The sequence below is a fragment of the Chaetomium globosum genome, genomic scaffold, assembly GCF_000143365.1.
Source record: "Chaetomium globosum CBS 148.51 scaffold_4 genomic scaffold, whole genome shotgun sequence".
Lineage (NCBI taxonomy): Eukaryota > Fungi > Ascomycota > Sordariomycetes > Sordariales > Chaetomiaceae > Chaetomium > Chaetomium globosum.
In genome coordinates, this window is record NT_165979.1 from 3,093,098 (window position 1) to 3,106,289 (window position 13,192).

Genomic DNA, 13,192 nt, shown 5'->3' on the forward strand with positions numbered 1-13,192 from the left:
GAGGTCTGCCAAGTTGACGTCGTCAACCACCTCCGCAGCATCCCCCGCCACAGAAGTAGTAGCAGCAGCAGCAGCAGCAGGGACAGAACTGACGGCATCAACCCCAACCAGCAACAGGCGCAACAGACGCCGCAGCCGCAGGGATAGCGCTCACGGCGACTTGTTGGGCGGCAGTAGTAGTGGCAGCCGAGAGAGCACCCGATGCTACCGCATCAATGGCAGAAGCGGGTGCCACCATAGTTGCAATGGGGCTTGCCACGACCGCCGAGGTTGCGGCTATCGCCTGGGTAGCACTGGCTGCAGCAACCGACGTCGAGGCGGTGGCTGAGGGCACTGATGCCGCGGGGGATGATGAGATGTCGGCGGCTGCTACGGCTGTGGCGATGGTGACCCCGGCCTCGTCCGCGGGGACCGTGGCGATGGTGAAGCCGGCCTCGGCGGCTGTCGTGGTTACCGTAGCGAATGTGTCCGGGGGGGCCGTGGCGATGTTGAAGGTGCCGTCGTTGGTAGCAGCCCCTGAGTTGCCTGCTCCCACCGCGCCCACCGCGTCCACGCCTCCCGTGGCGCACTGCCGCTTAGCCTTCCGGCCGCGTCGCAGCTTGGTGCGCTTCATGGTCTTCTTGGCCTCGGCTACTTCGCGCTTGAAGACGCCTGAGGGGGTTAGCCGTCGATGTCATTGATAGTGGGACGGCTACAAAACTACACGGAAAGACAGGGTACTCACCCAGGTTGAACCCGCCCAGGACATGCCCGTTGTTAAACAGCGACTGGATACCGCCCAGATCCAAGAACCCCAGCTGCTCCAGCTGCATCAGCTGCGCAAGCTGGAAGAACAAATCGACATCGTTGTTGAACCCAAAGCTCAGGATATTGTTCCGGTCGAGGGTATTGCCCAGACAGAAGCCGCCGAGCATGGCCAAGATGGCCTCTGCGATGACGTCCTGGTTCCCGAGGTCGACGGTGCCGAGATTCAGGCCGCCCACTTCCAGGCCATCCAGACCCAGCTCCCCTAGGTTGAAGTCTGCCAAGTTGAAGCTAGAGGCGCCGCTGTTGCTGATGTTGAGGTTGTTGATGCCGATTTGGCGTGGGAGGTGGATGCGTGCCGTCGCTAGGCCGGCGGTAAGAAGGAACCCCAGAGCCTTCATCGTGAGAAGCTAATGGGTTGAGTGAAAAACGGTGGCAAGAATGAATGAAGGACGGTGAGCACAGCTTTTGGGGGGTAAGTAAAAGCCCAAGACGGGGGATATCACCACTTACCTCAAAATATATTAACAACAAGTAAAAATGAAGGTAAGAAATAGAAACTAAAAAGAGGGAACAATGAATGAAACGGGCTTGAAGGTCTCGTAGGGAGCGAAACCAAAGGCCCTTTTGTTCTTAGCCTAGAGAAGGATGGAAATAAGATGACATGTCCTTTCCTAATTTCATGCCTCATTGGGCTGGACATGCCACCATACGGATGGGATGATGGGATGTCGATGAAACGGGAAACGGTATAAGCCGGAAGGGCGGGAAAAGCCAAGACGAGGAGGGCATGACACATTTCTCACCGGCCGTGAAACACCATCCGTGCCGCTATCTAAGCTATGTGAAGTAACAGACGGTCCGCCGCTAGGGTAGAATAAAAGTTGTAAAGAATAGTTTGATGTTGGAGACGGGCAGGAGTACAACTGTGCAAGGTGGAGAATTAGGAGGAGTGGAGGCGAGATATTCAACTTTGCTGTAGCCCGTGAAGATTAAGGATGGAGATGGTGTGTAGGACGGATCGCTACCAAGGAGAACTTTTCGATTTTCGACATCAGGATATATGCCGTGGAACGAAGATCAGAACGTGGGCCAAGCCCGCCTCGCTTTAGCGAGACCGGCAAACAGTAGACCGAGGGCGTGGAAGCCGGAACGTGTGTGTAGATTGATCTATTTTCATTTCCTTGTTGTCGGTAACCTTCAACGCCGTCATGGTGAATCTGGGCGTAGTTAGCAGGCTAGTTCCGGCACCGTGGAAATGGGATGGCAAGTGATAATGGTTACTCCCAGCAATAGTAGTTCAGCTGTGTCAAGGTATCCGGATAAGCTGTTGTGCGCCAGTTTGTCATTACTCTTCACCGGATATCCTCGGATACCGTGAACCGGTCGCTCATGACGTGGCCTTGGAGTTGTTTGATGTAAAGTGATTCCTGTTTCGTGGGTTGCCACCCTCACAGACTGCACTTTCGGAAACGGCCGAGGAGTGAGCATGGAAAGAATGGAACATCCTGGTGTTGCCCTTGTCCGCCCCATGGCCGAGCGATGTCCATTTCCTCCAAAATGTGCTCGACATTCGGGCCATTGGATGCCCTTCTGGTGTTCGGGCAGGGATGCCGTCGGGAACCGCAAATATTGCTTCATATTCTGAATCATGGCCGCTACCGTGTAGATGACCACCAAGGGTATACCCACGCCCATATCCATGCCCCCTTTGTATCCCCCTCATTCCTTTTTTGAGATTACACATCTCTGCCAGCCCTGGCAACCCCCCCTTCCATAGCACACATTCCACCGCATTGGTTTTTTCCACCCTGTCATACCCGCCACCCCATTCGTTACCTAACCGGCCTGGTCTTCTCTCCGCCCTCTTTCCCTCCACCATCACCACCACCAGCACTACCCGTACCACCATGAAACCCCAACCATTCACCCAATATCCCCCCCGGCTTCGGCACCGGACACTCCCTCCCCGCCCTCCTCCTAGCAGCCATCCCCTCCCCCCTTTCCGAGGACGGCAACGGCGACGATCGCGGCCTAAACTCCACAACCCCCACCCCATCCTCACCACCACCACCCACCACCCAACCTCTCCTCCGCACCCCCCCGAGAAGAAGATGACACTTCACCCCTGCTACTCCGGCGCCTCACCCTCCTCACCACCCCACCGTTTTGTTGTTGGCCCTGTTGCTGCTGCATGGCCATGTCCCCCTCATCGGCATAGGCGCGGCGCGGCGCGGGGCAGGGTAGGATGTGGGGGAGGGCGACGACGAGGAAGCTAGCGAGGACGGTGGTGGCGAAGAGGGAGGAGGTCATGCGCGAGCGCGGGTGGAGGTGTTGGCGGGGCCATGGTCCCTTTCTTTGGGGTTCCCTTTTTTTTGGTGTGTGGTGCCGTTTGGAGGGGTTGGAAGGTTTGTTTAGGTGACGGTGTTGGGCTTTGGGAAAGTCGGGCGGCTGGTTGTGGGGTGCTCAATCTGGGTGCGTTGGAATATGTACTGATGCTCAATTCGGCATACAAGTGGGATTAGACCATGACGCGAGAGAGGGCCCCGTCAATGCGGCCTTGGCCGGGTTTGAGTGAGGCCGAATTGAGGTGCTGGATAACTACCTCGGGCAGCTTCGGTGGTGAACTTGGAAGCTTGAAAGTTTGGAAGCTTGATCCAAGTTCGAAATTCCGCATGCATGGGTTGGCGGGTGACGCGGGGTGTAGGGTTAGGGTTTAATCCGTTTGACTGACAGGACGGAAATGCTGGCCCAGAATCTTTTTCAGGGTGTTCCTGGTGACGGGCTGGGGGCACACATCCAACAGGGGTGCCCAGCTCATTCCGGGGTTCCGTTTTGCCATCAAAATCATGTATCGGACCTCGGAGGGGCTCAGCTTCGGGGCGGCCACTGCGTGGTGCGGTTTCAACTGTTCCAGTGGCCTCTACACGTTTGCAAGTTTTGGAAATGGTAGCCAAGCTGCAATCGAATTTTGCTGCCAGCGACTTTCTTGAAACCCCGGCCTTTCGTGCCGACAAAATCCAAGCCCGTTCTACCGGGGTAAGGTATTTTCGGTTCCTCTGGGTGGATTCGGTATTAGCCGATGATTCTGTGACAGAAGTCGCCATTATGGCTTAGTATTGAAGTCGTTGTGGTTGTTGAGAGGTGATGATTGGAGGTAAATATGGGACGCCGCGATGCTCAACGCGACTCGTTGAGTGGGTCGATAATGATATGAACTCGCGGCTAAGAATGGTTGAGCTCGGAAGCTGAAGAAAAAGAAAAAAAAAAAGAGGGGGGGGGTGGGGGGGGGGGGGGGTGAATAAAGGGAGAAGAGATAAAAGGGGAATAGATTAAAGAAGAAGAAGTTAAAGGGGAAGAGATAAAAGAAGAAGAGATAAAAGAAGAAGAGATAAAAGAAGAAGAGATAAAAGAAGAAGAAAGTAAGAACAGTTAACAAAGTGATTAATTAAATTTCAGATAGTTAACTCTGTCTTCATTCTTCAAGTCGAGCTCGGTAGACATCTATAGTTACTTGGAGTCCAACTTTTCTCGCCCATAAAACGAGGGATTCATTGACCCGCATCCTAAATCCCACAAACTACATCTAATACAAAGACATACACATATGCCTACACATACATGATACACAATATAACACATTAACCCCTCGTAGCCAGGTACACCGATATGAGACAGCCAACCCCCAGGCATATCCAAATCACATAAACCATCACCATGAATCAGCGGCACAAGCCGAGATAGTCTCAGAAGATCCTTGAGTCTAGCTATCAAAAGCAAAATGTTGTTCTAACCAGTCATTCAAGAAAACAAAAAACACCGCCCAAAACAAATGCTAGACAACTTTTTCCGACCCCTCCCGTATATATAGAACAAAACAAAAAAAAACTCCGCTTCTATCTATTGGACCCAGCCTCTACGACATGACCAGCGCAAGCAGAGCCATGCGGCAGTAAAGACCGTATCTCATCTGCAATCATAGTTAGCAACACGTTCACATACGGTCAAGGACTAGGTACCCCTAAAAGGGGGAAAAAAAAAGACTCACCTGTCTGAAATAAGCCGCGCGCTGGTCGAAATCGACCTCCTCCGCGACCTCCTCGTTCCTCGGCAGCGGATGCATAACCACCATGTTGGACTTGGCATGCTTGAGGGTGCCGTAATCAATGCGGTACGAGTCCTTGACTGCCTCGTACTCCTTGGGGCTTTCGAACCGCTCCTTCTGCACGCGCGTGCAGTACAGGACATCCGTCCGCCCCAGGATCTCCGGCGTCAGCGCCTCCGACTCGCAGAGCAGCGCGCCCGTGTCAACGAGCTGCTGGCGGACCGTCGCAGGCAAGGCGAGTGTCTTGGGCGAGACGAGCTGCACCTTGACCTCGTAGTGCTGGAGCAGGTAGACGAGGGAGTGCACCGTCCGGCCGTGGAGAAGGTCACCGACGAAGGTGATGGTGAGGCCCTGCATGGTGCCGAGCTCCTCACGGATGGTGAAGAGGTCGAGGAAGGCCTGGGTCGGGTGCTCCTTGCTGCCGTTGCCGCCGTTGATCACCGGCACGGGGGAGTACTTCTTGGCGACGTCCACACACTTTTCATCCGGGTGGCGGAGAACCACTGCATCTCCGTAGCAGGCGAGGGTGCGGAGCGTGTCCTGGAGTGTCTCACCCTTTTGGACGGACGAGGTGGATGTCGTGATTGCGATAGTCCGGCCGCCGAGGCGCTGCATGGCCGCATCGAACGAGGCCGACGTGCGCGTTGAGGGCTCGTAGAAGAGGGTACACAGCAGACGGCCACGGAGGATGTCGAGGACGCCTTCACGCTGCACCCCGAGACGCATTTCCTGGGCAATGTGGAAGAGGAGACGCAGGTCGGAGCGCGTGTACTGCTTGACGGACAGAATGTGCGCCTTCTTGAACGACGACGGAACAGAGAGCATTTCCTGCAACGGCGAAATGGTCGGCTGCATACTCAAAGGGAGAGCAAGGTCATCGACTCCATGTGTCCGAGCTAGGGGAACGAGAGGACCCATGCTTTCCGTGGCCTTTGGCCTGCCATGCGCCGACCGGAGCTGACGGCGGTCATCGAGGATGGGCGACATGGGGTGGTGCACAGGCTTGACAGCAGGCGATGAAATGGCGGCATTAGGAGGTATGGCCCCATGGGCAGACATGTCACTGCCCCTTGGCTGCGTGGGAACAATAGACCCATCAAGGCAGACGACTTGGTCCTGGAAGGTGACGCGCTGGATAGTAGCCTTCAGGACCTTGCCCGCGAGGGGAGTCCAAGGACCGGTGGCTTCCAAGGTATACGGGCGGTCGATCTCGACTTCCAAGGCTGCGCCCAACTGATCGTGGAGCTCGAAGATCTCCCTCGGGTTGTCGTGGAGCTTGGCCTTGACATCGCCGACAGTAAGCTTGCCCTCGGCGACCGAAGTCAAAAGAAGCGGCAGCGCATCGGCAATGCCGACGGCCACATCCGCATCCTTCTTCAAGAAGTGAGCAAGCTGGTAGGGCAAGCTGCCGATAGAGAAGACATCAATCGTCTCCAAGTGCTCCCAGAGGGCAACCTGGTCCTCCGCCGTAGGCAGGAACTGGCACCCAGGGTAGTCTTTCTGCGACAGATGCAGCGAATAAATGCTGACGTCGCAGGTGACCTTGAGGCTTTTCTCCTTGCTGAGGGCGATGAGCTTGATATCGTCCTTGGTGGTTACCGCCGTGACGTGGATACGGCGGCTGTGCAGGCTGGCGAGTAGTAGAACGGATGCCAGATCCGTGGTCCGCGCGTCTGTGATGATCGGCTTGTGTGTAGGCCAGGCTTCAAAGTGCGCCTCCACCGCGGCAACCTTGCTAATGTTGTCCGAGAGGTGGTTGAACGGAATAAACAGGGAACCGACCTCACCGGCAGCGTGGCTGATTTGATGGGCGTTGTCTGACGTCGCCGCAATGGACAAGTTGAAGTCGCAGTACGCGCCGCGCTTGCTGTTTTGCTGGGCGACCTTCAGCGACTTGACGTCTGTGATCGAGCCCTCCTTGCCGACGGGCATGACCCGGATCATGCTGAAACCAGCAGCGATAGAGGCCTGGGTCACGCGCTGGAGGTCATCGCTATCCCTGGAGACCAAGCCTGGAACAAAAGCAGCGATGTTGATCAACCCAGGTAGCTGGATCGTGCGGTGGCTGGTCTGATAGTCGCGGACACCGATGTCGAGGTCGAAATGCCTGGCGAGGGCTTCAATCAGGATCTTGGCGTTCTTCACGTTGGTAACGAGCGGGACCTGATAATCGACAGCCATACGGCGGGTTTGGTATCCCTTGCTCATGTAGTTGGCCGGGCGTCTGTACTTATTGTTGGAAGGCAGGTTGATGTACAAGTCGATCATGTTCTTGGCCAAATGTTGCGAAAGCGAGTACTCGGACTTTTGGTCCTCTCCCTTAGGAAGGACCTCGACGTACTGCACTTGCACGCCATGGGTGCCAAGGAAGTCTGCGGTTCCGGCTGTGGCAAACAATTTGTAGCCCATCTCCTGCAGCTTCTTGATTGAAGGCAACATCTCCTCCTTGTCCTTGTAGGAGCCGATGGAGAGAAGGATGTTGTTTTTGGGAATCTTGAAGCCTGTCGAGAGCAAGGCCTTGAGGTATGCCTCGTACTTATCGGCACCGAAGGACGCAACCTCACCGGTCGAAGCCATTTCGACACCAAGAACGGGATCAGCGCCAGAAAGTCGCGAGAAGCTGAACTGGGGAACCTTGACGCCCACGCAGTCCGGCGGGCACTGAATCTCCGGATACTCTTCGAACGGAATGTTCATGATTGCCTTGGTGGCCATCTCGATGAGATCAACGCCCATGACCTTGGAGACGAAGGGGAACGAGCGAGAGGCGCGAACGTTGCACTCAATCACCTTGATATCGTTGTCCTTGGCGATGAACTGAATGTTGAAGGGGCCCGTGACGTTGAGGGCATCGCCGATCTTGCGGGTCGCCTCCTCGATGCGCTGAATGGTTGTCTTGGACAAATCCTGTGGGGGGACGATGAGCGTGGCATCACCAGAGTGAACACCAGCGTTTTCGACGTGCTCCGAGATAAAGTGACCAACGACCTGGCCGTCCTTGGCCACGGCGTCCATCTCAATCTCCTTGGCATTCTCAATGTACTTGGTGATCACAACCGGATGTTCGCGTGAGACCTCAGCGGCTTGCTGGAGGTAGCTTTGCAAATCATGCTCCGAGTAGACCGTGTTCATCGCCGCACCAGAAAGCACGTATGACGGGCGCACTAATACCGGGTACGAGACCTTCTGGCAGAAGGCCCTTGCCTCCTCGAAGCTTGTCAACTCCTTCCAGGTCGGCTGGTCAACCCCGATGCGGTCAAGCATGCGAGAGAACTTGTACCGATTTTCAGCAGTGTCGATCATTTCAGGGGAAGTGCCCAGCACGTTGACACCAGCACGCAGGAGCGGCAGCGCGATGTTGTTTGGTGTCTGGCCGCCCATGGCTCCGAGAACACCGCTGGCAGACTCCACCTCGTAGATGTCCAACACCGTTTCAACGTTGATGTTCTCAAAATACAACTTGTCGGCCTCGTCGTAATCAGTCGACACGGTCTCGGGATTGTACTTTTTTGGGATGTTAGCATTGTTTCTATATATTTCTTGTCAAGGGGAGATGGGGGTTCTGTTTCTTTGAAAGGAAGGATGTGATCAGGGCTCGTTGGGGTTTCAGGGACTTCGAATTCTCCCGGACATAAAGGGTTTCGTGATGCAACGAGTCTTCTCGTCAATCTCGAAAAAAGCAAATGCGACTCCTTGCCCACATAATGTGTTTGGACACTGGAACGACACTTGACTGGAGGGCCTAGACGGCATTCTGATGTTGTCCGTTTCGATAGCGCGTCGCGGGGAAGGTTGCCGCCGCGGAAGGATCAAAACCAGCGCGGAAGGGTCGACGCCGGCGCAGCGGCGTAGCGTTTTGATAAGTCCAGGCCGGTCATTGAGTCCAGGTCGACGCGAGGTTAAGTTGAGCATCCTTCACTTGAAGGAAGCAAGCGAAAACAGAATAAATTCAAATGGTGTGTGGAGTGGGAATAACGAGGGGTTCGTTTGCAGCCAAGGTAAAAAAAAGGAAACCTATACACTTACATTAACCATGATAGTCTTGCAGTTCGACTCGCGAAGGGTGCGAATTGCCCTCACGGAACACCAGTCGAACTCGACCGAAGAGCCGATGCGGTACACACCCGAGCCAAGCACCATGACGCCGTTGTCGTCGAACGTGATGTCATGCGCGCTGGCGTTGTAGGTGAGGTAGAGGTAGTTGGTGTAGGCGGGGAACTCGGCGGCCACCGTGTCGATCTGCTTCACGAAAGGGGTGATGCCGGCCTCAAGACGCATGCCACGAACGGCGAGCTCGGTAGAGCCCCAGAACTTGGCAATCTGACGATCACAGAAGCCCAGTTGCTTGGCCTGGAGGAGGATCCCGGGCCGGAGGCTGCCACCCGCAGCCTTGAAGTCCTTCATCTTGTTGGCGAAGTCGTTGAGGCCCTTGAGCCTGTCGAGGAACCACTTGTCGATCTTGGTCAACTCCCAAATTCTCTCGACAGAGTACCCGGCAGCCATGGCGTTTGCGATGGCGAAGAGGCGTTGGTCAGACGGGGTTTGGAGCTCATCGTCAATCGACATAAGCGCCGGTGTCTCGTTGAAGCCTAGGTTGTGGAAATCAATGGCGCGGATGGCCTTCTGGATAGCTTCCTCGAAAGTTCTACCGATGCTCATGACTTCGCCGACACTCTTCATGGATGAGCCGAGCTGGGTGGAGACACGGGTGAACTTCTTGAGATCCCAACGAGGCATCTTGACCACGACGTAGTCAAGAGAGGGCTCGAAGCAAGCACAGGTGACCTTGGTGACGCTGTTCTTGATTTCCTTTAGAGGGATGCCGAGACCCAACTTGGCGGCAATGAAGGCAAGAGGGTAGCCAGTGGCCTTGGAAGCCAGGGCCGAAGACCGGGACAGTCTAGCATTGACCTCAATGATGCAATACTCCTTGGAGAAGGGGTTAAGCGCGTATTGAATGTTGCACTCGCCGACCACTCCGAGATGGCGGATAACGTTAACGGCCGTCGTCCGGAGCATGTTGTAGTCTTCGTCCGAGAGCGTCTGAGAAGGAGCGACGACGATCGAATCGCCAGTGTGGATGCCGAGAGGATCAAAATTCTCCATGTTGCATACCGTAATGCAGTTGTCCTGGCAATCTCTGACGACTTCGTATTCGATCTCCTTCCAGCCCTTCATACTACGCTCGATCAGCACCTGGGGGCTGGCGGCGAAGGCTTTGTTGCAGAGATCAAGAAGTTCGGCGTCGTTGTTAGCGAAACCGCTGCCGAGGCCACCGAGGGCATATGCGGCGCGGACAATGACCGGAAAGCCAATGTCCTTGACAACCCTCATAGCTTCCTCGACATTGTTGGCGGAGGCAGACTTGGCGCATTTCTCACCAATAGAGTCCATGCTCCGGGCGAACAGCTCACGGTCCTCAGTCGTGATGATGGTATCGATGGGCGTTCCCAAGACCTTGACGCCGAGCGCCTCGAACTCATCCTTGAGCTGGATACCAACCGACAGAGCGGTCTGGCCACCAAAGGTGCAGTAGATGGCATCGGGCTTCTCGTAAAGGATGACCTTGCGAACAAACTCGGCATTGACGGGCAGGAAGTAGACCTTGTCGGCGAGGCCCTTGGAGGTTTGGATGGTTGCAATGTTGGGGTTGATGAGAACGGTGTAGATGCCTTCCTCCTTCAGAGCCTTGATCGCCTGACTACCAGAGTAGTCGAATTCACCGGCCTGGCCGATGCTCAGACCACCACTGCCGAGCACAAGGACCTTCTTGACGGAGACGCGAGGGTGGAGCCTGTTGTTCTCCTCGACAGTGCCGCCGGGGAATTGGACACCCTTCTGCAGCAGGCTGCTGTCAGCGGCGCAGTCGGAGACGGCCTGGATAAAGACGTCAAACAGGAACTCGGTGTCCCTGGGGCCGGGGGTGCTTTCAGGGTGGAACTGCACGCTGAAGTGCGGCCGGTCAAGATGCATTACACCCTCGTTACTGCCGTCGTTGGCATTGACAAACAGTTCCTGCCAGCCGGTGGGAAGAGTGGCGGCATCGACGGCGTAGCCGTGGTTCTGAGAGGTGATGTGGCATTTGCCGGTCACCAAGCTGGTGCAGGGGATATTGTGCCCGCGATTACCAAACTTGAGCTTGGTAGTTTTGGCCCCAGCGGCCCGGGCAAGCAGCTGATGACCCAAGCAGATGCCAAAGATGGGGGTGCGGTTTTCCTCGAGGGCGGCGGCGATGCGCTTGACTGTGGTGTCCAAAATCGCCGGGTCACCGGGACCGTTGGAGACAAACAAGCCGTCGTAGGTCTCGCTGCGGAAGTCATAGTCCCAAGGACAGACTAGGACTTCCACACCGCGCTTGAGGAAGCATCTGAGCTGGTTGTATTTCATACCAACATCGAGACAGAGAATGCGGAGCGGGCGGCCCGAGGAGTGCTTCAGGGCGTTGGTCTCGGACGGTCGGTACAACTTGGGCGCCTTGATAGAGACTAGCAAGGCGTTAGCTTTGTGTGTTCACGTGGAATTCCTTTGCAGTTCCAACTAACCCTCTGCTACGAGGTTCTTCTCGTTGGGGTTGACCCAGCCCATTGACTCGAAACGGGGCCTCCAGTCGCCCATTACGCCCGGGAGTTCGAGGCCGTCGACGTCGTCATTGGCCCCATTGGTCAGGTCCTGTTTCTCTTGAAGCATGCGACCAAGCATGCTTCCCTCCTCTCGAATGCGCTTTGTCAAGGCGCGGGTGTCGACGCCGTACATGGCGGGGATGCCCTGCTCCTTGAGCCATGTCCCGAGGGATGAGTTCGCGAGGTAGTGAGAGAAGTCTTCTCCCGCATATGTGGCCGTGACTAGACCGGCGACGTGGATTTGAGACGACTCGAAGTGCGCTGGAAGGCTGCCGAGGAGCTCGTCGAGGGCTTCCCTCGGGGGCACGCCATAGTTGCCGACTAAGGGGAAGGTGATGACGAGGATCTGGCCGCGGTAGGAGGGGTCCGTGATGGATTCGGGATACCCCACCAAACCCGTCTGGAAGACCAGCTCGCCAGAAATGCTCTTAGGCGCACCGAAGCTGTAGCCCTGGTAGACGGCACCGTCTTCGAGCTCAAGGGCGACCAGTCCTTGAGTCTCGGCGCTGGTGACGCGCGCCGTGGCGGGGCGGAAGAGTGTGGTAGCCATTGCGAGTTTTGTGACTCGAAGAAAAGGGAGGCAAAACCCGGGAAGGAAAGAAGAGGGTAATGGGAAAAAGTATGTGGGTGGTCAAAAAAAAAAAAAAAAAAGAAGGGTGAGCGAGTCCTCAAGGATGGGGATCGGGGAGGTCGCGTGTGGTGGGGGACCGAGAATGTGATGGAGCGGAACTGGAGTCGCTGGACCTCGAAGTTCAGGATCTCGCAACGGTGCTGCCGCAGCAATTGGCTGGAAAGAATGCCAAAAGAGAGGTTGTTTCACCCTTGAATTGTCATGATCCAGCTTCACCAGCCCTTCTGCACAAAAAGGAGAGGAATAGAAGCAGAGGGAGGCAAAAAGGTTGGGTGTTGAAGAAATTTGTATCGTCTCCAAGTGCCCCGCCACACGGCAAAACGATACCTCCCCACCAAACTTTTTTGCAGGGCGGTGATGGGCTAGCGGGGTTCCCAGCGGCCGATGGGGAGCAGCTTTTTCTGTGATTGTCCAATCAGGGCAGCAGGACGCAGTTTGGCGGGGTTGCTGTCGTGGGGTTCTCGACCATGTTCGACCTGTTGAGCAAGGTTCATGCTGCAACCGAGACTGATTTTTGTGACCGCCTGAGATCGGATTTTTCAGGTGCATCTTGCAGCCTCCTACATCGGCATTTGGTGTTTTCGACATGGTCTTTTGATACAGCCTCACTTTCCACCTTCCCACAACAATCGGAACACGAGCTATCCTGAAAAAAATAGCTTTTCTGAATTGAATGAATCCAATATCGATGAAAACGTAGAAATAAATAAACAAGTGGAAAAAGCTTCAGCTCTCTGGCTTAGCTTGTTCGATCCAACTTGGACTCGAACGCCGAATCTTGCAATTGTTGAAGTTGTCGATGTTGACGCTCCCCCGTTGAGCCAGCGGGCCTCGCTGACCTTATTGAATTAAGGGCGTGGGGGCTCGCAGCTAAAACCTTGATGCTGCACCAAAGGAGCGTGGGTGCGGGCCGAGGATGGGTCCTCAACCTAGGTCGGCAGGGACATGGGCGGCGGATGAAGCATCCTCCATGCTCCAGGCTTGCGAGATTTGGAATGCAAGATGCACATACCTGCCAAGTAGCCTTGCCAGATATCGAACCACACTTTGGTGCTTCGTAAAGTTAGATACCTACCGTTCTCTATAAGTGAA

At 55.5% G+C, this 13,192-nt stretch overlaps 4 protein-coding genes across 4 annotated transcripts; all 4 read right to left on the bottom strand.

The window, feature by feature from the left end:
- Positions 1–97: 97 nt before the first annotated feature.
- On the bottom strand, positions 98–1,145 carry CHGG_04725 (uncharacterized protein; the record flags this gene model as incomplete). The annotated part of the gene is made up of 2 exons (XM_001223938.1): positions 98–651; positions 725–1,145. The coding sequence occupies 2 exons, from the start codon at positions 1,143–1,145 to the stop codon at positions 98–100; spliced, it is 975 nt and encodes a 324-aa protein (XP_001223939.1).
- Positions 1,146–2,134: 989 nt separating this feature from the next.
- On the bottom strand, positions 2,135–3,057 carry CHGG_04726 (uncharacterized protein; the record flags this gene model as incomplete). Its single annotated transcript, XM_001223939.1, has 2 exons — positions 2,135–2,472; positions 2,823–3,057. The coding sequence occupies 2 exons, from the start codon at positions 3,055–3,057 to the stop codon at positions 2,135–2,137; spliced, it is 573 nt and encodes a 190-aa protein (XP_001223940.1).
- Positions 3,058–4,660: 1,603 nt separating this feature from the next.
- On the bottom strand, positions 4,661–8,230 carry CHGG_04727 (uncharacterized protein; the record flags this gene model as incomplete). Its single annotated transcript, XM_001223940.1, has 2 exons — positions 4,661–4,714; positions 4,793–8,230. The coding sequence occupies 2 exons, from the start codon at positions 8,228–8,230 to the stop codon at positions 4,661–4,663; spliced, it is 3,492 nt and encodes a 1,163-aa protein (XP_001223941.1).
- A 633-nt stretch (positions 8,231–8,863) lies between these two features.
- Positions 8,864–12,019, bottom strand: CHGG_04728 (uncharacterized protein; the record flags this gene model as incomplete). The annotated part of the gene is made up of 2 exons (XM_001223941.1): positions 8,864–11,334; positions 11,392–12,019. 2 exons carry the CDS (start codon positions 12,017–12,019, stop codon positions 8,864–8,866), a joined length of 3,099 nt encoding a protein of 1,032 aa, XP_001223942.1.
- Between the last annotated feature and the right edge of the window lie 1,173 nt (positions 12,020–13,192).